The sequence below is a fragment of the Coffea eugenioides genome, chromosome 4 (assembly GCF_003713205.1).
Source record: "Coffea eugenioides isolate CCC68of chromosome 4, Ceug_1.0, whole genome shotgun sequence".
Classification (NCBI taxonomy): Eukaryota; Viridiplantae; Streptophyta; class Magnoliopsida; order Gentianales; family Rubiaceae; genus Coffea; species Coffea eugenioides.
The window spans coordinates 16,773,390-16,799,597 of NC_040038.1; the positions used below are offsets into that span (position 1 = coordinate 16,773,390).

At 36.8% G+C, this 26,208-nt stretch overlaps 3 protein-coding genes across 3 annotated transcripts; 1 reads left to right on the plus strand and 2 right to left on the minus strand.

The window, feature by feature from the left end:
• Positions 1-1,802: 1,802 nt before the first annotated feature.
• LOC113769142 lies at positions 1,803-7,222 on the plus strand. The gene is made up of 5 exons (XM_027313615.1): positions 1,803-2,265; positions 2,382-2,498; positions 2,611-3,525; positions 3,778-6,403; positions 6,511-7,222. Exons 1-5 carry the CDS (start codon positions 1,803-1,805, stop codon positions 7,220-7,222), a joined length of 4,833 nt encoding a protein of 1,610 aa, XP_027169416.1.
• A 6,270-nt stretch (positions 7,223-13,492) lies between these two features.
• Positions 13,493-18,339, minus strand: LOC113768626 (calmodulin-binding protein 60 A-like). Its single transcript, XM_027313062.1, has 8 exons — positions 18,106-18,339; positions 17,866-17,998; positions 17,643-17,733; positions 16,717-16,784; positions 16,116-16,594; positions 14,809-14,969; positions 14,196-14,294; positions 13,493-14,057 (listed from the first exon to the last, which is right to left on the minus strand). The coding sequence occupies exons 1-8, from the start codon at positions 18,239-18,241 to the stop codon at positions 13,620-13,622; spliced, it is 1,605 nt and encodes a 534-aa protein (XP_027168863.1). The 5' UTR covers positions 18,242-18,339; the 3' UTR covers positions 13,493-13,619.
• A 2,962-nt stretch (positions 18,340-21,301) lies between these two features.
• On the minus strand, positions 21,302-21,670 carry LOC113769143 (UDP-glycosyltransferase 74C1-like). Its single transcript, XM_027313617.1, has one exon. It carries the CDS (start codon positions 21,668-21,670, stop codon positions 21,302-21,304), a length of 369 nt encoding a protein of 122 aa, XP_027169418.1.
• Between the last annotated feature and the right edge of the window lie 4,538 nt (positions 21,671-26,208).

A 26,208-nucleotide genomic window follows, 5' to 3' on the forward strand; every position in this document is an offset into this window, starting at 1 on the left:
AAAAAATCAAAGAGGTCAAGCACAGTCCTTTTTCCATAAACTGCCTCCTGAAAAGAAACTATTGTACTGCACAAGATGAACTAGCTAAAAAAGCTTTGCGGAAATAATCTGCTCATCTTAATTTCATAAAAAAACCATTTTAAAAAGGTCAAAAAACCTTTGACCATGTAAAAGTTTGTTTGCCTTGCAAGAAATGTCCGACTATGTATCAAGCAAAAAAAACAAAAGGAACCAAAGCTTATTGCCCATCTTATGTACGTTCTGTATCCTGAATCTTTGGCAGTTAGGCAGCTTTTTCAGTAAAGCATTCTGCTCTTTACTGAATGCTGCATCTATGTCCCCTTCTTTCAAAGTAACTAAGTCATTTAATAGCCTAGAACATGGACTTCAGTTAGTACTTGCCTGCTGATGCTGTTGTTTTATTGTTTGCCTCTGATGTGGTCCGGAAGACAATGTTAGACTATCAACAGCTCTTTTAAACTTTCTTTTTCTTATCTAGCTCATACGTTGGAGTTAGGTGTGAAAACTAGAATCCTCCAGATTCATCTCTTTTCTTTTGCCTCAGGAATATACTTATCTTCTCTATAATACTGGTATGTCCCTATTCATTTTCTATTGCATATGAATGAAAATATCTCTGCTGCTACTGGTAGTTACCTGCTGATGCTAACTAGAGTCTTGCACATTCATCTCTTTTCTTTTGCCTCAGGGATATATTTATCCTCCCTAGGATACTGGTATGCCTCTCTTCATTCTCTATTGAAAATATGCATGAACATATCTCTGGTATATGCATGAACATATTGGAGCTGTTGCACGTACTCTGTTTCCTGTTTTACCTGTTCCGTGTGTTTCCATATTTTCCTTAGGTTGCTCTATGGCCTGCTACTCTAACAATGAGCCCCTAATCTTTGTTCTTTCATTGTGTTGCATACCTACCTCTACATGCGTTGTTCTTTTTTGAGTTTTTTTACACACCATAGCTGAGGTTTTTTTTCCCCCCCTAAGCCATTGTATTGTTAAGCAATCTATTTGTTGGTTATGAGAGCTGGCATAAAAAGCCTTTTTCTTAGGTCATTATGAATGAAAATATTTCTGCTATTACTGTTTTTGTTTTTTTACCGTTTTTGTTAAGACTTTTTCTTTTCTTTTTTACTAAGCCATTGAATAGTTAATTAGTCTATTTCCTTGTTTTACTTGGCCATAATAATGTTCCTAATGTGTGTGTATATTTCTAGGCATGAAGTTACTCACTTTCCAGCTTCTGTTTTTCTGTTCTCACTAGCCTTCTCTTCTCTTTTTCCCCCGTCAGAGAGCTCCTGATAGCTCAAGTATTCTTGAGGCTCTACTGTGACTTGCCTTTTATCATTCTCTGGCTCTTTTTTGATCCCTTGAAGGCCTTCAGGTATTGTTCAGTAGAAATGTGCTTACTTACCTTATTCTGCATATGCTTTTTTCTGACTAGGTTCATTAGTTCATTCCTCTCTTTCCATGCCTTAGGCTCAACTGATGGTGTGTTATTCTGAGTGTTACCTGTCCAGTTGCCTTTTTACTTGTTCTGTTTAGGTGGAGATGTTTCTGTTTGTGCATTTATATGCTTATGTTTATGCATTTACTTGCTAGATGTTCGGCTCAAAATAGCTAGCTGTTTATCTTTTATCTTAATATATGCAATGTTGCAGCGTGTTTCTCTCATAAACTCAAAAAATAGCTACCCTCTGATCTTTTGCCTCGCTGTATGAAATACTATAGTAAGTTTCTACATGGACCGCAATACCGTTAGATGTATACATTATGCTAATATGCCAAAAGAGAAAAAGGATGAGTTATTGCAGCGAAGACGGGAACGGTATGCTAGGAAAAAGGCAGGTAACATGCATACTGCTGAGCAATCTAGCTATTCAGCTATGCCAGAAGAGCAAAAAAATAAAATTCGCCAGCACAGGAGGGAGTTATATGCTGCGAAAAAAACAGAGCACGTTGCTCCACCCACGGCTTCTACTCCTGTGTGCAATGTCCCCAGAGTTAAACATTGTCAGAAAAACTATAGGGCCTTTGCCAAGAAGCCTCCCCCAGAGCAAATTCTGAATGCTTCTGCACCTGAGACGTGCAGCTCTGCACCAAACCCTATTCCTGACAATAATGAATTAGCTGATTTGTTTGATAGCATATCCACAAAACTCCAGTCATCATCATCTGCTTTGCCTTCATCTGCTTTGCCCTCTTCTTTAGCTACTACTCCTGGGCAGTCTTGTGTGCCTGAAGGTGCGATACTCAGTTTAAACTCTGTTTCTTAACAAACGTTTGCTTATTTATCTGAATGGCTCTTTTATAAATGTTTTCAGTTCTTATGAGTTTTTCTTATGAACTTGCTGTGCCAGCGTATACTGACTCCCTGGTTGGAGAAGGAACTTGTATAATCAATGTTGAACCATCTGATTCCTCTAAACAAAACGGCATCCAACAGATTCTTGTTAGCACACAACTCCAAAATAGCGGTTAGTTTTAGTATATATTTTACTCTAACTGTGCCTTCAAGTGCTACAGGTCACATTATTTTCCTTCCCCCCCCCTTGAATTTGATTAGTATATGGTTTTGTATGTTGTTAGGTAAGCGACAAAGGACCAAAAAAGGCAGTTTTTCTCGCTTGAAACAGATTCCAACTGAAACATTGGTCCTCCCTGATGCGCCAATGTGTCAACACTGCAGTGCTAAGCGATTCCATTTGGAACCTCCGAATTTTTGCTGTTCAGGTGGTGAGGTTTCGGTTGTTCATCCTGTGATGCCTTACGACCTCTTCCGACTCTATTCTGGTACAGATGAGGACTGCGTTCATTTCCGGAAGAATGTCCGCACATACAATAATAATCTTGCCTTTAGCACTTTTGCTGCAAAATATGATAAGGATCTGACCAAGAATACTAAGGGAGTTTACACTTTTCGTGTACAAGGCCAAATTTATCACCTTCTGAATAGTCTGAAGCCAAATGGCCATCCTCCTACTGGTATCCAGCTATACTTCTATGATCAAGAGGAGGAACTGTCGAAGAGACTTGATGCTTCTCCAAGATTACGTGACAGCACTCTTAAACTCCTAATGGGTATTCTTGAACAGAATCCTTATACCAAGGTTTTCAAGTCGCTAAGAGAACTTCCTAATCTGAATGACCATAGTATATTTCTTAATTCCAATCCAGGGCTTGATCAGCGTTTATATAACATGCCAACGTCTTCAGAAGTTGCTGCAATATGGACAGAGACTGACAATGAAGCCTTAGACAAGGGCGCCCACATACAAGTTTATACTCATGCAAATACAAGCCATAGAATTCAGCACTATTTTGCGTGCTACGATTCTCTGCAATATCCGCTATTGTTTCCTCGAGGTGAAGCTGGCTGGCACTATGGTATTCCAAGAAACACCACTACTGATAAAAGAAAGAGGAAGGAAACTGATGATGGTGGTCTTATTGATGCCGCTCAAATAGGAACAGCTATTGGTCTTATTCAAAGGGAAAATGAAGGTATCTTTATTTCTGAAGATCATTCTTCGTTTGCTGTCCTACATTCAGTTTTCCCCTCAAGGGAAGAATTTTACTTAATTCTACTTATTTTTTTTATTGCCATTTTTGCTGCCTGTTATTTACTCTTTTATGTTTGTCCTCATGTCTTGTTTAAAAGTCTTTTAAACTTGTCCTACCAATATATAATTTCTTCAATGGTTAATTGGTTTTTAAAAATATTAAATTTCTTATCTTTTGTTTTTCATTTTTTAGCTGCTGAGGAGGGAAAAAAGAAACGTGACACTGTTTCTGCTCGAGAATATTATTGCTACAAATTGCAGATTAGAGACAATGATAGGTCAATGCTCTTGCACACAGGGAGACTCTTGCAGCAGTTCACCGTTGATATTTATGTTAAGATAGAGACCTCTAGGCTTGAATTGCATAGGAAAAAACAAAAAGAAATTAGAACTGAAATTCTTAAAGGTGTAACAGATAGCATCTCTTCTGGTCAGACCGAAGGTAGTAAGGTTGGCCGAAGAGTTTACCTTCCATCTTCCTTTATTGGTGGTCCAAGGGACATGAGACGGAGGTATATAGATGCTATGTCTTTGGTCCAGAGGTACGGTAAACCTGACATATTCATTACCATGACTTGTAATAGGATGTGGAAGGAAATACAGGACAACCTCAAATACGGAGAAGAAGCTCAGGATAGACCTGATTTAGTTTCAAGAGTGTTTAGAGCAAAGTTGGAATTATTAAAGGCTGAAATCACAAAAAAGAAAATATTTGGTGAAGTTGCTGCTTGTGTGTATGTGATTGAGTTTCAAAAGAGAGGACTTCCTCATGCTCATATGTTGATCATTTTGAAACCAGAATATAAGCCCCTCAATCCTGAAGCTTATGACATGATAGTTTCGGCTGAAATACCTGATCCTGCGAAGCAACCTCATTTGCACTTTCTGGTTATGAAACACATGTTGCATGGTCCATGTGGTTCGTTAAAAAAAGATAATGTTTGTATGAAAGATGGAGTGTGCAAGAACCATTATCCAAAGAGCTTCACTGACTACACAACTTATACAGAGGATGGTTATCCTCATTATAGGAGAAGGATGGATGGTCGCTGTGTAAGAGTAAGGGATCATTTGTTAGATAACAGATGGGTTGTTCCATATAATCCATACCTTCTAGCATTGTTTGACTGCCACTTGAATGTGGAAATCTGTTCCACTGTTAAGTTAGTTAAGTATCTGTACAAATATGTTTATAAAGGACATGATCGTGTGAGCTTTTATATCCACTCTGACAAAACCTTTGAAGATGTTGATGAGATTTCCGACTTCCAGTCTGGGCGATGGGTCGCTGCTGCAGAAGCTTTTTGGCGCATATTTCGGTTTGGTTTAAATGAAATGACCCCGAGCGTCTACGCATTACAGGTCCATCTGCCTGGAGAGCAAATGGTTTCTTTTCACAGAAAAACTAATCTTGCTGATTTGGTTGCTGATGTTGACTTCTCAAAGACAATGCTGACTGAGTTCTTTTATATGAATCAAACAAATAAGTATGCTCAGGAGCTCAAGCTGCTTTACAAACAATTTCCTGAGTTTTTTGTATGGAAGCCAGCCAAGAAGCGTTGGTCTCAAAGAAAACGGCGAAAAGTTGTTGGCCGATTGGTGACTGTTAGCCCAGCAGAAGGAGAAAGATATTTCTTGAGGTTGCTTTTGTCCTGTGTCTGTGCACCTGCTTCATTTGACCACTTGTTGACTGTAAATGGCATACGTATGAATTCCTACAGAGAAGCTGCTTTCCAGATGGGATTGTTACAATCAGATACGTATATCGAAGACACCCTTGATGAGGCTGCTACTTTCCAGATGCCTTCTTCGCTCAGAAGCTTATTTGCTGTGATGCTAGCTTTCTGCTCCCCATCAAACCCCAAACACCTGTGGGAAAAGTATGAAACTGAACTATCAAGGGATTATAAAAAACATAGTTCACTCACTGGATATTCTTCTGAATACATCAGAATGTTGGTTCTTCAGGAGCTCAGCAAATTTTTGGAACAAATGGGTAAAAGTGTAAATGATTTTCACTTGGTTTCTGATTATCTTGGTGTTACATTGGATCAGCGGATTACAAAGGAAATTGAAGCTGAGAGAAGTGTTCAGTTCGCAGAGGAGGATTTGCTAATGTCTTCAAAATTTAATGCAGGTCAGAAATGTGCCTATGACTCTATCATGGCACAAGTTTTCTCGACCAAAGCCCAAAGTTTTTTCATCGACGGCCCTGGTGGAACGGGGAAAACTTTTCTTTATCGATCACTCCTTGCTACACTGCGTTCTCAAGGCTATATAGCCATTGCTGTAGCATCGTCCGGTGTTGCTGCCTCCATTCTTCCTGGTGGGAGGACTGCGCATTCGCGCTTTAAGATCCCTCTTGACATATCTAAAACTAAGGCTTGCCAAGTTAGTAAGCAAAGCTCTATTGCTAAGTTGCTTATAGAGGCCAAACTTATATTGTGGGATGAAGCTTCAATGGCTAAGAAGGAAACAATCGAAGCATTTGATATGCTTCTTAGAGATATAATGGAAAGCGATGATCCTTTTGGTGGCAAGGTAGTGGTTTTCGGAGGTGATTTCCGGCAGACCCTACCTGTGATTCGAGATGCAACTAGAGATGTTTTGGTTCAGTCAAGTTTTGTTAACTCCCCTCTCTGGAGTGCTTTGCAGAAAATTACTTTAACTGAAAATATGAGGGCTGTTATGGATCGTGCTTTCTCTGAATTCTTGCTACGGATAGGCGAGGGCCGTGAACCAGAAGACAAAGACGGCAAAATATCTTTATGTAAGGATATGATCATCCCTTATGATGGAAAGGAAGCTTCTCTTAACAGGTGACTATATTTCTTCTGTATAGTGTTACTATATCATTTATTTATGTGATAGGTTACTTTTAGTTGACCCTCGGTATTTTGTTCTGACTTTGTGTTTTAATCACCAGGTTAATAGAATCTGTTTTTGGTGATCTAAACATCTATGCTTCAGATCCATATCAGATGATTAATCGGTGTATTCTATCACCAACAAACAATGCTGTTGATGATGTTAACCAGATCATTATTGATAGGTTTCCTAAAGATCCGCATGTTTATATAAGTTCTGATAGAACTTTAAATGAGAAAGATCAAGGCGACTATGAAGACTTTCTCAATTCTTTAAGTCCAAAGGGGTTACCCCCTCATAAGCTGATCTTAAAGGAGAACTGTCCAGTTATTCTTCTCAGAAACTTAAACCCAATGGAAGGCCTTTGTAATGGCACCAGGCTTATATGCCGAGAGCTCCGGCACAACACTATTTGTGCAGAGATTGCAGTGGGTCAGTACTGCGGTAAAAGAGTCTTCTTGCCAAAGATTCCTCTCCAAACTTCCGACGGCGAAAAGAATGGCATACCCTTTAAAAGAACTCAGTTTCCTATCAAATTGTGTTTTGCCATGACGATAAACAAGTCTCAAGGACAGACTTTGGATGATGTAGGGATTTACTTGCGTGAACCTGTTTTTTCTCATGGCCAGCTATACGTTGCCCTTTCCCGTGCAAAAAGTTCATCTGCAGTTAAAGTCCTAATAGTGCCAGCAACATATCGTGACACAGTCACTGAATGCAAAACTAGAAATGTGGTCTTTGATGAAGTTCTTACGTTAGCTAAGCAGTAGCTTTTATTTCTGGTTTGTTTTTCCCATTTGTCAATTTACTCCCTTAAATGCTCTATTTTTGGATTGTACTTTCCTCATCATTTAAATAGTTAAGTTTTGTATGCAACTGTTCTTTGACCTTGAAGTAAATCTTAATTTGCAATGTGGGATTTTATTAATCAGCAGTATAGTGGATTGTCCTGCTTTGTTTTAAGCATAAAAAAGTTGTATCTTTAAGCATTTGATTGTAATGTTTTCTTAGCTAATAGGAGGAGTTGTTGCTGTAGTTAAGAATGCCAGTTCAAAGGAAACCCGAGGCAATTGTCCCAATACTACAGGTTCATCAGTTATACTTACTTAAAACTTTTCTTTTTTAGTAGAATGGTGAATCTGCTCTGCATTGCTGATATCAGACCAAGAATGAGAGGATGGTCAGCCCACGTTACTGTTCAGGAAAAGATGCACGTTGCTTCTTCACAAAAGTCTCCCACAAGATACCAGAAATTTGTTTTTGCTGATGAACAGGTATGAACTACACTTTGTGATGAATTGATTGGTCTATATTTTTGCTTAACTAAAATAGTATACAGAGTTAACATATTCTTTTGAATGTAATACCAGGGATCCAGAGTTGAGGGAATTATGTTTAATGCTGCTATTGAAAAGATGGGAACAAAACTCCATGTTTTTAAGAAGTATCTGATATCAAATGCTGATGTCAGAGAAATTGAGGAGCGGTATCAAACTAATGGCCTTACGATGCAGTGGGTGATAAGCACACAAACTGTTGTTGAGGAGCTTAATGAACAGGGGAGCATTGTTTTGCCGTCCGAGTTCGCTCCTATAAGCTTTAAAGACTTAGCCAGTTATGCTGATTCAAAGTCTCAAACTGTTGGTCAGTATGCATTCTGCTTCTGATCAGTTCTTTTGTAGTCAATCCCAGAACTTTGATTGAAAACCTAACTAATTACTTCTTTACATCGTTTATCAGATATTATGGCCGTAGTTGTTGACGCAATGCCTGTTGTTCCAATTAAAAATGATTCGCAGGAGTCATTTGTCCAGAGATTTCTTATTGTGAATGAAGAGTATATCATTTTGTCTTTGCTTCAGAATCTTTCAGTCTCAATACAAAATTGTTTATGAGTCTTATCTAAAAAAATATTCTTCCTGTTGCTTTACATGTTAGGATGGTCCCTACTGTGCTATCTTTGTGGAATGCATTTGTCGAGAATGAAGGGAAGCTACTTACAGACCACCGCAACAGGCATCCAGTTGTTATATGCCGTAGACTTAAAGTTGTCACGTACAATGGTATATAGAATCTTTGATCCGTTTTGTTCATGCTCAGATAGTATTGTTTTACTAATTAAACTCACCTTGTTGTAATTGTTCTAACAGGAATAGCACTGTCAACAAGAAATGACTCAGTAATTGTTGTTGATCCACCTGTTGGAGATGCTAGAAGCCTAAAAAATTGGTAATCATTAGCGTAAAAAAAAAGTACATTTACGTTTTCGATTCCACTGATTATTTATCTGCTCTGCTCTCTGTTATTATATATGCATAGGGCATCAAGGAATGACAAGGAATTACTTGCTCTCCGCCGTGATAAGCCGTATAGTAACCAATCTCCTAAAATGTTCTACGGCCCTCAACAAAAACTAACTGCTATACGAGATGTTTTGCCAACTGAAAAGGTGAGCTGCAGTTGTCTTTTATTGAGTAACTTTCCATTTCATTCTACCGCCTGCTATAAATCAGATAACACTATTCTTATCCTCAAAGGTTTCGTGGGTCAAGTGCATGTTCTCTTTTGAACACATACTGCAAAAGTATTGGTATATGGCATGTGTAAAGTGCCGTCGCATAACTTCAGCTGACTATGGATGCACTTATACTTGCAACCATTGCAATGAAAAGCAATCTGCTCAGCCAAGGAAAGATATTTACAGCAGTTTCTGAATTTCTCCAACCCTGCTGAATGTCTTGCATAAATATTTATCTTTTTTTCACATGTAACTATTGCAGATGCCGCTTTGATATTGACCTTACTGATGAAACTGACACGCTTACAGCATCAGTTTTTGGTGAACAAGCCGAGGCATTGCTTGGATTTACTGCTTTACAAGCAATAGATTCCTTCAACAAGGTTTAAATGAGCAGTTTTTTTCCCTTGTTTAATTTCAGGCCTTATATACGTAAAAAATAGACAATATATGTATATCAGACCATGCCATATCTTTGCTCTAATTCCTGCAGTTTGTTTCCTCCTTAATAGAATGAAGACCTGCCTTTAGCTAGGACCCATGAAGCCTTGAAAAATAAAATGTTCATAGTACAACTTAAACCAGGAAGCACAAGAAATGATGGATCATATTAGAACTACACTGTTGTATATTATTTTGAAGAAAATGCTGAGACTGCCTCTGCTGAGAATCAGATGCATGTTGGTTCGAAATCTGGGACTGGTGCGCTTCTTGAAGCTCTAAGTTTTTTGATGTAGATGTGATGCTTTTGCTATAGCTGTTTCCATGTATGTAATAACTAATTTCACTGGCCTTATATTTTCCTTTTGCAGACAAGGAGAGCTACCTTCAGAATAGTAATGATCAGGCTACTTCTTCTGTTGCTTTACCTCCAGGTATGTAGTTTGAACTCTTGTTCATACTAGCTTTCTTAAAATATTATTTTGACTGTCAAATTATTTTTTTTTTCAGAGAAAGAAGAATTGCCATCTAAAACACGCCGCTGTCTTCGAAGTAGTTTTGATGAATCTGAGGAAGCCACTTCAAAGAAGCAGCGCAACAAATAGTTGTCAGATGGCAACAGTTGCTAAGCAAGTCACTGTTTGCTCATGAAGCTACTTATGTTATTAATCTCATCGTCCTAAGCACTTTTAACAATCTTTTACAAGCTGCTAGCTTTTGTTGCCAAGCTATAGAAGTTTCGTTACCTTTTCTTTTCTCAATACATTCTGGATGGCCGTAAACTATTTATTGTTTCCAAGATTTTGTGCAACCAGGGTAAAACTACAGTTGCCTTTTACTCCATTGCAGTGTAGCAGCGCAGATGTCCATTAATTTCATCAGGAACGTGCTTGGTTCTTTCCTACCTTGATAGATATAACCATTTGCGCAATTAATGTTTCTCTACTCTTGGAGTTTCCAGCTTTGTTCTGTTTGGTTTTGGCAGATTTTCGCTTCAATAACTATACCCGAGCCATTTCCAGTTAGGTTAAAGGTCTAACACCATAAAGATGGACACAAATGCTACCATTTTAGCCACGGCCATTCATTACATCTCTGAAAATTTATTCCTAAGTGCTTTCATCTACCTACCGTATTTACTCCCTTTTAACTATTCTATAATTAAATCCAGAAAGCTCCCCTAGCATATAAGGACATACAAATGCCTGGCCAGCTGCACTTTACAAACTCAGACTTCTCTAACATTGCTGCAGCTTTTATTGTATATCGCCCCTTAGCATTTTCCCTACTCACTTTCTTCTTATTGTGCTTCCCAACGTGCCAATGACCACACAAAAAAATCCTTTCAGGAAATGGGTTGCCATTCCCCACAACAGCAAAACCAGGTTCTTTCTCTGTACTTTCAGCAAAGCAACAATCCATGCTGCAACAATGGTTGAAAATCCTGGGGAACAGAACATGTGTTATATAAAAAAAAAATTCCTTGCGGCTTATCCGCAGGTGCTAAGCTATACAGGAGAACCATCTTTATATTCGTTTAACTCGATTACTCAGTGGCTGCAGAACATAATCAATCTTCCACCTAAAGCTTTTACAGCCACTGGTATACTCATATCTTGCATCTTTTATATTTATTGCTTGAAGTGTCTTTCGTTTCTCATACTATAACCTTGTCTATAGATACAACCATCGCTTCCCTTGAAAGCATACCAGTCGGACGACCATGGTGTTTTGTTTTTTTCTGCTCAAATAGGACCAAACAGGTTGGTAAATAAGAATAAACCTGTTTTCCAACTATTCGTTTCTCACATAATAGATTTAACTCTGTTTGTTTCCCTTTCTATAGAAAATCTCTGCTGATCTTTTTGATTCAATTGGATTCCAAGATGACATAACAATTAAAGTGTATCATGGCATACGCTGCTGGAATATTAAAATTAAGGATGGATACTTTGAAGAAGGTTGGGAACTGTACTGTTCAAAGAATTTACTCCACAAGAATGACATGGTCTTCTTTAGAATCAAGGGAAAATTATCCTATGATTCCATGGCTTTCTGCACTTCCCAGTCACATATTCTCATGCCATGGACACTTCCTCTGCCTATGCTTTCAAACATTACAGCTAATGTTGAAGCATCTGGTTCCTTGTTGAGACACCAGCCCGATTCATGTACTATCACCTCCTCCATAAATCAGTTTCTGCAGCACGATTGGACATCCTTTGTTTCTTTCTACCAGTTTTATACAAACCGTTCTAAGCACAGCTTGGTAAATACTTTCCTTTATACTATTTATTTACACCTGCATTCTTAGCTGATCTAACAAATGTTTTTTTCCCCTAAAATAGGCCCTTCCACAATTTGCTGACCTTCGGCTACATGAAAACACAACACCAACAGTAATTCTTACAAGCGGCTATAAAACGTATTGCATTGGCATGAAGCAGAGATCCCTCGACAAAAATTGGGCCACTTTCGCAGTCGATCATGCTCTTTGCCCTGGAGACATATTGCTTTTTATTCCACAGTCGGCCACCTCTTTTGCTGTTATCATATTCAACAAAAAAGGCATTGAAAAACTATATCCGTGGCATTTTAATTTCACTGTTCATCTAACTTAGTCCGTGTTGGGTTACTAAGTGCTGCGATAGTCTTTGAGAATAAATTGTAGTTCTGTGTCTTGCTCTATTTTATAGAGCTTTCTTTCTACGGAAATTGTTTCCATTATAAATCTTGTTCTATTCGGCTCCAATCTTCCTAAAGCTCCAGTTTATTACTGCTTATTTTTTTGCTCTTATTTAACCCATATACCAAAAAAAAAACAAAAAACCATTAAAGAAACCCCATATACCAAAAAAAATAACAAAAACCATTAAAAAAAAACCCCCATTAACCTAAGCTAATATATCCTCCTCCATTACTTTCCTTCCACATCATATACTTGCCTGGGCATCTTCTCTTTCTATACCACCGCGCACCGTGCGGTTTATGCCTCCTAGTATAATGTAAAGCACTCAAATACATACCTATCTATCTGTCTGTACTATTTATAAAAGTACAGTGGGTCTAGGTAAATTAAATTAGAGTGTAAGGAGGACAAAATTTCATATAAGGTAAAATGGTTATAAAAATCAGCTTTTTAACTTTTTTTTAAAGACACCTATGTATTTATTAAAGTGATTTTTTAGCAGTAAATAAGAACACATGAGTTATTCTAAATAATCTAATTTTCAAGAATCAATTTTACAAAAACAGAATCTGTTGAGAACATGCCCTTAATTTTCTATTATGCTCAAGATATCCGTCTCCCTAATTATTAAATTTATTGTACTCTAATGGTAGTCAATAACTATAGCACTCGTGAAGAAATAAATTGAAAACTTAATTAAATTTGAGTTATGAAGACTTTAAACAAAATTAAACACTCCAATCTAATATGTCTCTTTGCATTCCATCTTCATTTTTATTTCAATCTAAAATTTTTTATTAGTCACAATCTAATTCAACTTTCAAATTATCAAATTATTACTATTGATACCAAAACAAGGTGCTATTAGAATAATGGAGTTTTTGTCAAGTTTGCTTTGTGTTAGAGTCTGCCCAAAAAAATAATTGAAAAGAAAAGAAAAAGAAGAATTCAATTGTCTTTACAAATGAAATTTCAATTGTCAAAAAATGAACTGATAGACAGAAAAAATTGTATATGTGGTAGACCATTAATACTCTATTATTAACAGAAATAACATGGAAAAAAATGCAAAGAGCAAAGAATATACTATACATTCGCCTACAAAATTATCGCCACCTCTAACTTTACACTTCATCTGCTCCAAGAATCAAATTCCCAATATCATAAACATCCATCTTAATTATAATCTCTCCACAAATAAATTTTGTCTAATTTAAATGACTAACACCTATGTGAAGTAAACCAGAAAGCAAAAAAAATAATGGCCAGATTAAAAATTAGTGTTTTAATTGAAGTAGCACTAATAATCATTAACAACTAACTGAAAGGGCATTTCAATCATTTACTCATAAAAAACTGGAAAAAAATCCACTAAAACTGAAAATCAAATCATAAAATCAAATGAAGGAGAGCAATGAATTAATTAAAAAAATTGAAAATTTTAACTCAAATAACATCAAAGAGAACACCATAGCTAATAACTGGAATTGCATTTGTAACGCCAACCAAACAGTTGCGGTTAACGGTATCCTTTTACTTCTTTCGCCTTAGATTTTCTTGCGACCAACTTTATTATAGAAGAAGACCATCTCCAGACACTGAATAGCATGTTCCATCTCCTCCGACCATTACGAGGCGGATGCCTCAGAAAGCCACTAACAGCAGTATGCAGACCAGTGGATGGCCCCAAACTTGAAGAATCAACAAATTGTAGGTGCTCATCTTCGTAGAAAGCTGGAGTCATGGAGTCTATGTCACATATCATGTTGTTCGTGACTTGGCCAGGAATGTTCAATGGGTGGTCAAATATAATCTCCATAGAGTCCACAATGGGAAAGTCAGATACATCCAGGCCGGTTAAAACCCCAGGTGAATCCATGGATGGCATGATATTACCATCAAAAGGGATTCCTTTGTCTTGATGTACAGATGCTACTAACATATTGCAAGCATCACCCTGTCAATACATATTCATAAACTGCCATAAGATTGAGGTACAACAAATGGAAAAGGAAAAGAGAGAGAAAGTGAAATTGGTTTTTATGAAGTATTCTGTAATCTCTTCTGGTAGATTATATAACATAGTTACACATACTGGTGCAGGGGCAGGAACCTGTCCAACCATATTATCAGGTTTGCATGTTTGAGCGTGTCTCACTGTGGCCTCCCACTTCGGTTCAGGTAGACGTACTAGCTGTCAGTTGTACAAAATAACATGCATTAATTCTAAAATGCAGAGTAAGAAACTTTCCAACTATTCACAAGATCTTGAACTTCATCCACTCAACTATTGTTAGGTTAGCTTACAAAAAGCAATAACTAGCATTAGGTTTGAAGGAAAGAAAAAGCCAGCATCTAGCTGAAGTGTTATTACAGTAGCATTTCTTTTTGGGCATTTATTTGCTATCTTAACATTATCCTAGACAGCACATACCTTGTAGATTACCAGTAAGTAGTAGCAGAGTTTCATGCGAGAGAGCAGCTCTCATTTTCAGTGATAAGGACAAATCAAATATAAAAGCTGGTGGCGAAAGAGGACAGTGATAGAGTTTTAGGTATGTAAAGTTTTACTAGTTGACATAGTCATAATGCTATAAATAGTATGTTTAAACTGGTCATGTTGAACAAGAAGATATGGTGAATCATGTATGCACCCAATAATTTGTTGCAGAGTGCCTGTATAAATTAAGTAAAGGAATGAACTTTACGCGTTTGAGCTCTTGCGGGTCTTTTGAGAGTCGAGTCAGGAAATCCTTCACATAGTTCACCTTTTCCCTCTTCAGACGTTTATGGGTAGCACCATTTTTTGCAATGTTCACTAACCGCCAAACCTCATCAGATGGAGATGGGGGGTAATGCTTCTGGTTATCTGCGGAAACAGCATTTAGCAGATGCAGAAGTTCTTATACTCGTCATCCAAGTTTTCTATTTGTTTGATTTGCAAAACAGGATAGTTCTCAAGATGCTAGATCGTTTATGTCCTGTTTTTCAGCAGAAGATACACCTCATACGTCAAAGAATACAGAAGTGCCAGAGAACAAATATTTTTCCAATTTAGAACTGAGTTACAAGTATCAGCTAAAAAATATGCCACCAGAAAAGCTTACAATATTGCTTTGTTTTCAGGAAAAAAAATGGAATTCACAAATCCTCTAGGAAATCAAAAAGCAATCCAATAGGTCTTTGTCAATCCCTGTCATACATTTATAGGCATTCTCCAACTGTCATGATTCTCAACCCTCTTTTCATTTCCTTTTGGTTAGGAAATTGGTTTAATTTCTTTTAAACAAGTTTCTTGTTTTGTGTGGAAATAACTAGTTTTCTAATTGATTTTAGTTATTTGAAATAGTAGCCAAGAAATTTCCTATTTTGTTTAGGATTAGAAGTTATTTCCTATTCTATGCAAGTTTAGGAATTAGAATTGATTTCCTGTTGTTGTTTGGGTTTTGGTCAAATAATGTTCTCTATAAATAGGTGGATTGGTATACTACAAAGAGACACACAAGGACAACATGTAGCCTTATACATGAAGTGGGAGAGGGTTCTTGGAAGATGAGAGATGGGATACAAAGATTGTGGAGTCGAATCACGTTAAATATTGTGTATCGTCTATCTTTTATACTTGTGGCTTGTTTGCCATTAAATTGTTTTATACTTGATATTTCAATAATTATTTGTTCCTCGCTTGGATCCTAACACTTTCAACAACTAAAAACTTTATCTCTTCTACAGTATTTCATTTGATTTTGGTCTCTTCTGGTGTTAATCTCAAGTGACAACCTAACTTCAGGCCTCATTAATTCATCTTTTGACTCTTATATCAACATCTCAGATCAGTTTTTACAAGAAATAATGCCTTGTCCACAGTGCCTATTTACTTTTATCTTAAAGCAGTTTTCTAGTATAATGGCAGCCATTCCTTTGACAATGATTCATTTGAATTGGGTAAAATGACATAGTAGAGAGAGAAAAAAAGAAAAAAAAAAAAAGAGAAAAAAGGACTAGGATCTCTTACATTTAATGCGATAGTCATGGACTTTGAAAGAATTTGTCTTCGCTTCTTTTACTCGACTGCCATCAAAAGTATCAACAACCCAAGCCCCTAGCTTGAAGGTGCCGCCGTTATAGTGTTGAGAACTTTTAAACATAACATCAGACAAAGACACAATTCCTTTATTCAATTCCAGTTGCAAATTTCCTGCGAGAACAGATTGTTTTCCTCTCCTGTCTCGAGCAATTTTACTTTGAAACTGTTCAGCTGTCCAACCATCTCCTTTATCATCTCCCTTGAGAGCAACTATTTCCACTTTAGCAGAGGCTTCTCGTCCAAAGTCAACAACTGCTCCTGTACAATTATCAATCAGAGAAAGTTGCAAATTGTTACCTCCTTCTCCTTTGATTTGCTCTCCAGTTAGAATAGGAACGGAGATATTGCTGTTGAATTTTAACTTCATGCATCTTTGTTTGATGTCCTGTATTGTCTTCTCAAGATTACTGGACAAGAAGCACAGACATGTTTGAGCTGTGATACTTACATAGACAATGTAAATGAGAAAACACTATACAACTATCATGTGCCAGGAAAGTCCAAATGGAGCTTTCAATTTGCTTCTTACCTCCTACTACTAACCAAAAGCTTCTCCACAGCCATTTCATGTTTATCTATTCTTTGACCAATAGCAAGCTTCAATTGATGCAAGAAGCATAAATCAGAACCAGAAGCATCTCAATATTATCATACATCCATTGGCAGAGTTCAAATTTGGGATTTTATTAGATCTCAGACGAACAAGATACAAAGGTGAAAAGCTCTTCTGCTCACATGGCAACAAAATTTTTTGGGGAAATAAATATACTTCCATGAGTAGATATAAGAAGAATATTCATCAAGCAAGAAAGCAAAAATTTCTTTGATTTGCCAGAAAGAAGAAATAATCTTATTTTTCGATTTGCTGGAAAATTTTCTTGTTTTTTGCAATAACGATGAAATCTATAGCATAAGCAAAGACTTCAACAACAGATGACAAGTACAGACCAACATGGAGCATAATAAGTAGTACAAGTACTTGGATACTACCACTGGGATTGCAAAGAAGAAAAAATGAAATAGAAGAGACAGAAATAACAAGCAGCTAGTCAGCAAGTGGTTCTCGTCATCTTTTAGGTAATAATCTTCAATTTTTAGCAACTATCTATATTAAAGTAATAATTATCCAATTTTTGTTTGTTTCTTACTGCTTCAAGTTCACTATTCAAGAAATGCACAGATGTACAGAGCTAACTTTGAACTCTTATAAGCATTATACGTTTCCTTTTCCAGAGATCCCTATTAGAGTACACAAGTAAAGAACGAACAGAAAAGGACGCAAACGTTCATAACTTTGGTGGGGAAAAAAGGCAGACAGCTGAGAACGAGAAAATACCTTCAAATATGTTAAGCTCAATTCCAAACCAAATCATGAAATCACTATCATATGCATATCATAAGCTATTTCTACACGATGCAGCTCACAAATAAGTTCTTGGCCAAAATCAAACTTACAATTCTTTGATTCATCTCCTCGAACCGTTGCTCCTGAAGGTTTCTTATATTGTTGAATTTCTGATTCACCATATCCTCAAGTTCTTCCAACCTATCATTTCAATTAGACAGCAAAAGCCCAGAACGAACAAAAAATTCACAAGCACAGTACAAAAATTAGAACTAATTTCAGTACTAAAGTATATTCATCAACAAAATTAAAGAAAATTTGATCTTCATTCACCTCTTTGAGCGCAAAACAGCCAACCCCTCGTAACTAGAACAGTTTCCTTCCTCTGATCCAGGCTTGCTGCTTTCTTCAGTCTGCCAAACCTGTGACATTCTTCTCGCTTCTTTTTTTTCTGCTTTTGGTGAATCTGTCAAGGAATCCAAACAAAACCCAGATGGGGTCGTTATAGAAATTCTCAAAATCAGAAGAAAATCAAAACTTCTCACAATTTCAAGAATATCAGAAGAAGTTTGCCTTGCAGGTCTTTTATGGCAAAAGAAAAAGCTTCTTTTCTTTTAAGCAAACAATTGTGGCAATGCTGATTCAGTTTGCTTGTTTGACTTGCATATATAGAGAGACCAAAACAGCTAAAGACAAAAGGCCGTGTCATTGTGGAAAAATCGTTAAACTGTCCGTACTTCAACTGCCACGAGGGTTCTGTGCTGCTGTGTGCTGCTGTCTCTGTACAGTGTTTATTTATAATTGGACTGTGTTATCTCCCAGAAATTTGTCGGAAATCTACCGAGGTTTGAAGAATAAAGGATCACTGGGATTTGGGAGTACATGGAATTTCAGCTAAGCTTCCAAAGGCACTAATTGACCACCGACAAATTTGGAATTTCAACTCCCAACTTGAGGTAGCCCGCCATCGATGAGTACGATTTGATGTTAATTTTAATAAAGAATTGAATATGGATTTCTGTAGTACAATCCAACTAGAAAAAAAAAATGCTATTATTGGATTATGATCCCTCCTTTTGCTCTCTATTAAGAACTTATTGATGAAAATGCAAAAGAAGGTATTCTATTGGATTTGAACGCCTACTTTAGATCTTTTAACTACTTCTTTCCTTTTGCTTTTTTTTTTTTTAAATTAAAATGAAGATATGAAATTAAAGGAATAAAATTTCTAAATAATGCTGCAGAAAACTGCAAGATTTCTTTAAGAAATTAGGGATGTGAGATTTATTAGACAGTATAGACACTTTGGAAAGGGGAAAAAAGTATTATTAAAAAATTAGGAAGTGATGAAGTAACTTCTTGCAATGATCCAATGTTGAATTTGTCGAAACCTATCGCCTGATGTGGAAAGAGTACAACGATGTGATATCATCTGAAAAGTACAAAAGTGGCATAAACATTCGATGTTTGGACTGAAGCAGTTGAGGTCGTTGAGTTACATGAATTTCCACGGAACATGCAAATTCACATTAAATATTACTCAGGGGGAAGAAAGTACGCATGTAAAAGAACTTTGGCAGTCAACGTTTATGCATATATTTCATGAAGTATTACGCAGTATTTTGTGTTTTGCACCTTTACTTTACACTTGCATCGAATTAATCCATTATTATCTTACCAAGTTACATTGCCCTCAATACTTTTCATTGATTGTGAGAGACCTTAGTTGTTCTGGACTTGAAGGAATTTGTGGCTGAATTTCACCTGAGCTTTCTGCAATTTACTTGTTGTCACATAGGACAAATAAATAATATTATATTTTGGACTAATACTTCTTATATTGTCAGTGTAAACAAAATTTTGGCACAAATTGATATAAATTCATTACACATAATCGCTATTTATGTTGAAAAAATTTGGAATATTATAATGAGAAGAATCAATATCTATAAGGAAAGGTTAACTTTTGCATAATTTGGTGCTGGAATAAGGGGTACTGTTAAAAAATGTTTACAAAAGGGAAACAAATGAGAAGTTACATCATATATATATATATATATATATATATATAAGTGAGTGTGTGTGTGTGTATATATGTATGTGTGTGTGTGTGTGTGTTTGTGTGTTTGTGTGTGTGCGCGCGTATGTTAGGGTAAAAGCTTTCGGCTGTACTTCTTTGACTATTTTCCCTTAACTTTTGCATAATCTGGTATTAGGGTAAAGGGTAGTATTAAAAAGGGATAATATCATAAACCTCCCTTGAGGTTTCTCTTAATATCACTTGATCCCTAATAATTGTAAAAAGACCATATTAACCCTCACTTGCTACATAATACATATATCAAATAAATGGAGCTCAAGAATAAAAAAAAAAAAGAAACAAAAGTCACTTTGTTCTCTTTCTTTTTTCTCCAACATTCTCTCTTACTCATTTTTTGGATGACCATGCAATATTTTATTTGTAAATTATAATAAATCGAATTTTGTTTAGCTTTTATATTTTGTATTGTGATAGAGTGGGTATGATTTATTTGCTTATTTTGAGTCAATTTTTATAATGATAAACACAATTTAAAAGTTTGGACATAGTTTGAGAAGAGGTTCAAAAAAATATATAAAATTCATAAGAAATCAGTTTTGAGCATATAGAGTTAAATTGGTGTAAGTGTACTTCTTTGAAAATATCTTTTTTATTTTTCAAATTTATATTTTTATGGGTTATAGCAATATGATGTGGTAATACTACTAAAGATTGTTTTTTAGGTGATAATTTTTCTAAACTGAACAAAATGGTTTAGAAATATTTTTATTTAGCAAGTAAAAGAATAGTTTAGGGTTTTAAAAGTTTTGCTACACAAATAACAAAAGTAAAGGAGATAAGTGATATTTTTAAAATCTTAAAGATATCAAGTGATATTAAGAGAAACCTTAAGGGAACTATCTAACATTATCCCTGTTAAAAATATTTAAAAAAGGGAAACAAATGAGAAGTCATGTTACAAACCAAACCGAGTTAACAATAGCAATATGCTAATCACCAGTTATCAAAAAACGAAAGGGTTGCATCCTTTTCCAAAACATATACAAGATATTGAGACGAATAATTAATATAGCTAGCACATCCATCATCTACGCTTGTGTTAATGATTCTTGCCATTTATTCAATGTTTTTATCTCTTTTTTTGTTATAAATAGAAGGTTTTAAATCTAAAATCTCTTATTTACAATTCCTTCCAACTTATCATCCAACACATCTCTCTCTCATGCATTGATTTTATCTATTTATCTTTAAGTCGACGCCAAGGCGACTGTGAAAAGTTAGACAACGAGTTCAAGTTGAATGAAGTAGATGAATTGGGCCTCCGCTATAAAATATCATCAAAAATAAAGGACTGTAACCATATTACTATCCTAAAAATATTTAACCCCAGCTTGAGCTTCAGCCCTATGGACCCTTGGGCTAGAAAGGCACTAAGGTGAAGAAAATTATAGTCCACAGTTGTTTATAAATTCACACCCCCACCCAAAAAAAAAAGAAAAAGAAAAAAATCTCACTGAGAACATTACTTGAACAATATTTATCATAAACTTCAAGGTACTTTTATTTCCTTCACAAATTTTTTATAATGTAAAACACGGTGAAATACACATACATGTATATATTTATACTCACATATAAGGTACAGACATGTAAACACAACATTAGCTAATAAAATATGTCTAGAAAACTTTCCTTGATTCCAACTGATTTATCTGAAACCAGATGATGTTATATGATATCTGATTGATTAAGCTTAGTTCCCTTCCCTTTCATCAACACTTCAACAAAATTGTTGATAGCAATATCTGAGCTCCCACCATTAGCAACTGCCCTTTTAGCTTGCTCTCCCATCTTAGAGGCATTAATCCTAATTTCATCACTTTTTTCTCCAACCATTACCTCCCTTACACACCTCTCAATTTCTTCTCTTGTAACAATCATTTTCTCATCCCTTTTAGCTCTCACTCCTACCCTCCAAACACTTTCAATAAATTTGGCATTTGTTGGCCGATCACTCCATTGTGGCAATGCCACCATAGGCACCCCAAGACTTATTGCTTCAAGTGTTGAGTTCAACCACAATGTGACATGAAGCATCCTACAGATTTGTGAGCCAATGCCTCTAGCTGATTACACCACTTCACAATTTTTCCAAATCCCATTTCATCATTTGATTGTAGAAATTCAGCAAGCAACTTTCTTGCTCAGAGTCTTTGATTACCCAAAGAAAGTGATGGTTGCTGCCTTTTAAGCCACAGGCAATTTCTTCAATTTGCTTGATTTCAACATCTGCCAAGCTCCCAAATGACACAAAAACCACTGATTTTGGTGCCTTTTCGTCTAACCGTTTCAAATAGTGGCCACTTGGCTTCCGCAGACTGCCTCCATAATCTGAGTCTATGTGGATCGTACCATTGGTCCAACCATTTGTACTGGCCAAAGTCCTATTAGGGCCTTAGCCAACTTTTGGAGCATCAAAACAAAATATAATATATTGTCAATGATAGCAATATTTGGTGCTCAATAATATATTTGCTGTTAACAGTATCTTTTTACTTCTTTCACTTCAAATTTTCTTGCAACCATCCTTCTTATCGTTAGCCATCTCAAGACACTGAATAGCATTTTCCATCTCCTCTTCGGACGCCCCAGAAAGCAAGCAATAGCAGTATTCAGACCAGTGGATGACCCCAAATTTGAATAATCAAAAAATTGTAGGTGCTTGCATGGTTCGCCGTCACAGATCGCAGTCGCGCCGCGGTCTCAGTTGTTCCACATCCGTCGCGATATATCGGTTGAATATCGGGTGATACACACATTATAGTATATAAAAATTTCCAAAAAATCTGAAAAAATTACTAAAAATAGAAAATATCATTAAAAACACAATTATCAAATTAAATTTACTAAATACCTACTATATATTACCTAAAATTATCAAATTTGCCTTTTTCTAATTAATTTACCTAAAATCATTTTAACCAACATAATTGAGATACATGAAAATAAATAAATTATATTTATGATCATTAAAATGTATCCAAATAATCACTATATATTTTCTAACTAAAATTTAGATAAGAGACTACTAATACAAATTAATCATATACTTAATAATATGTAAAAATTGTCAAAATGCATTACATAAATTTACAAATATCTAAATATCACATCTGAATACTAAATTAAAAAAAATTAAAATTGATAAGTTATTGTGAAAGAAGATGCGGACTTGAACTTAGACAAACTTGAAATTTAAGTGCTTCTAATTTTTCCTTCTATTTTTTTCCTTGTCTCTGGGTCTGGTACAAAAGCCCAGCTTCTCCACCAAATATGTTACAGTTGCCGCAATGTGGAATTAGAGAGTGAAACCTGGCAAAATGGGAGCCTGGTGTCTTTGGGATTATGTCAAGAATCTTAAGTAATGCGACGTAGTTTTGGTGATTTTGGAGTACTACGGCGTCGTTGCCGGAATGGCCAAGGCAGAATAAGTTGTGCGACGTAGTTTAGGCGTAAGTTCATATCCTTGCGGGAAACGGTGTCGTTGCACTGAATGTTAGTTAGGAAATCTGTTATAATTGTTCAGTTAGTTACAAAGTTGGTTAGCTCTGATGAAGTGGAAACAATGCTATAAATAGCAAAAGGGTGCAGAAAGGCGGCAGTAAGATTCATGACGAGAATTTTCCAAATGAAAATATCTCCTTTTCCCTCTCAATTCTCTCTCCGTTCATAATCATCCTTCCCTTCTTTCTCTCTTCTGCAAATTATCAGGTTGAATCCTAACAAGTGGTAATCAGAGCCTTCAATCCTCGGTGGGAATTTGCATACCTTCGATGGCAGATGGTACTAGACTCAAGAATTTGGATGAACAACTCAGAAAACTTGAGACTAGGGTTCAGATTCAAGTTGATTCCATACACGCAGAGCTACAGGAAACTCGCACGCACGTAGATACAAGAATGGAGGAGCTCGATAAGAAGATTGATGCATTAATGGCAGGAATGGAGACGAAGTTGACTTCATTTCTTCAAGCTCTCAATAGAGACAGAGCAGCGGCACCAGGGGAATCTCCTCCACCAGAGAAGACTCCTTTATTGTCAAATCCACATGTAAGATGCAAAGAATGGAGTGATCAGTTAGCAGCGAACAAGGAGCGCAGGTTTACAATTCCGAATCCTCCTAAGGTAGATCTTTCTTTCTTTGAAGGGGATAGACCTCAGGAGTAGGTCAGGAAATGTGAAAAATATTTTCTCATTCATCAACTCCCTGAGGACCAGAAATTGGAAGTAATGGAGATGTATCTGGTAGGGAAAGCAGAAATATGGTTTCAAGGAGTCAAGAGGAGCAAAGGAAGAATCTCTTGGGAAGAATTCTGCGAACTATTGAAGAGGAGGTTTGGAGATCGAGGAAGAAGAGATGAGGTGGAGGAGTTCAATAAACTCCACCAAACCAGTACTGTCAAGAACTATCAGGAAAAATTTGAGGAACTGAGTTCCTTGATGTTAGTAAGGGATCCTCACCTTTCTGAATCTTACTTTGTCTCCAGTTTCATCAGTGGCATTAAAGAGGAAATCAGACCTATGGTTAAGATGTTGAAGCCTAATACTTTAATTGAGGCTTTTGAGATTGCAGAATGGCAGGAACAATCACTAGCATTAAATGGAAGGTATGCCAAAAACACTAGGAACTGGGAGCCTGGGGAAAATTTAAGGTCCTCCAGTGCCTTGTCAACAGCCAACACAGGAGGGAAGGTTTCAGAACCATTCGGTCAAAAGAAGGTGAATTCTGAGAGCACTAACATGGAAAGTAGGAGGATCTCTCCTCAGGAGATATTATGCAGAAAGAACAATCATCTGTGCTTTAAGTGTGAGGAGAGGTTTACTCCTGGTCACCAATGCAAATATAGGCATTTGAATTTCATCTTAGAAGAAGATGAGGAACCTGAATTTCTTGATGCGATTGGAGAACAGGATGAACAGACTGGCCACCCAAGGCAATCAGTAGATGTGTCCCTGCACGCATTGACCACCTCTATCAAGAGGAAAACTCTGAAGCTACAGGGGGTGTTAGGAGGAAAAACTATATTTGTTCTTATTGACACTGCCAGCACTAATAGCTTTCTAAATTCTACATTACTGCACACCATGACCTTAAGGACAGCTAAGATGACACCATTAAGAGCCACAATTGCTGATGGGACCACCATTTCCAGTGAGCTATTTTGTCCCAATGTAACTTGGAACATCCAAGGGTATAGCTTTAATTTTCCCTTGGTAATCATGGAACTAGGAACATGGGATATGATACTTGGAGTAGATTGGATGGTGCAGTACACCCCTATTACATTCAACTTCAAACAGTTGCTGGTCAAACTATCAGAAGAGGATGGGGAAATGGTGTTGGAAGGAGCAGCTGAACAACCTTCAATGAAGCTGGTCAGAGGGAAAGCAATAAAGAAGTTCATGCAACAGAAACATAGAAACTTGGCATCAATCTGTTCAGTGCCTGAGGATGGCAACTCAGATGATGTAAGTCCACTTCCTAGTGAAATCTCAGAATTACTGCACCAATTCTCTGATGTGTTTGCTGAACCTACACAGTTACCACCTGAAAGAGCACACGACCACACCATACCCTTGAAACCAGGGGCTCGACCTTTTAAACTCAGACCCTATAGGTATCCACATTCTCAAAAAATAGAAATTGAAAACCAAGTGTCCAACATGCTTCAAATTGGGATCATTAAGCCTAGTACTAGCCCTTTCTCTTCACCTGTCCTCCTAGTGAAAAAGAAAGAAGGTACCTGGCGTTTCTGTGTAGATTACAGGTACCTAAATGACCTCACCATCAAGGATAAATATCCTATTCCCAATATTGAAGAGCTCTTAGATGAACTATTTGGCTCTAAGTTCTTCAGCAAGATTGACCTCAGATCTGGTTATCACCAAATCAGAGTCAAGGCTTGTGATATCCATAAAACAGCATTCCAAACTCACAAGGCCATTATGAATTCCTAGTCATGCCTTTTGACCTCACTAATGCCCCTGCCTCTTTCCAATCCCTCATGAATGAAATCTTCCAGCCTTACCTCCGAAAATTTATACTTGTCTTTTTTGATGACATACTCATCTACAGTCCAGACCTGCAATCCCATGTAAACCACCTGAGAACTGTGTTGGAAATTCTGAGATCTCACCAGTTGTATGCAAAGATGTCCAAATGCATGTTTGCTCAGCTGAGAGTGGAGTACTTGGGCCATATCATATCCTACAATGGGGTTGAAATGGATGCTGCTAAAGTTGAGTGCATAAGAACCTGGCCAGTGCCTGAAACTGTTAAGGCTTTGAGGGGATTTCTGGGCCTTACAAGTTATTACAGGAGGTTCGTGCAAGGTTATGGGCAGATTTGCAAGCCTCTGACTGAGTTGTTGAGGAAGGACTCTTTTGGTTGGAATGAATCAGCAGCCACAGCCTTCCAGAGCCTGAAGGACATCATGGGTACTACTCCTGTGTTGAGAATGCCAGATTTTTCTAAGTCTTTTGTTCTGGAAACTGATGCTTGTAGCAATGGTATAGGAGCTGTGTTGATGCAAGAAGGACAACCCATAGCTTACCTCAGCAAGGCCTTGAGTCCTA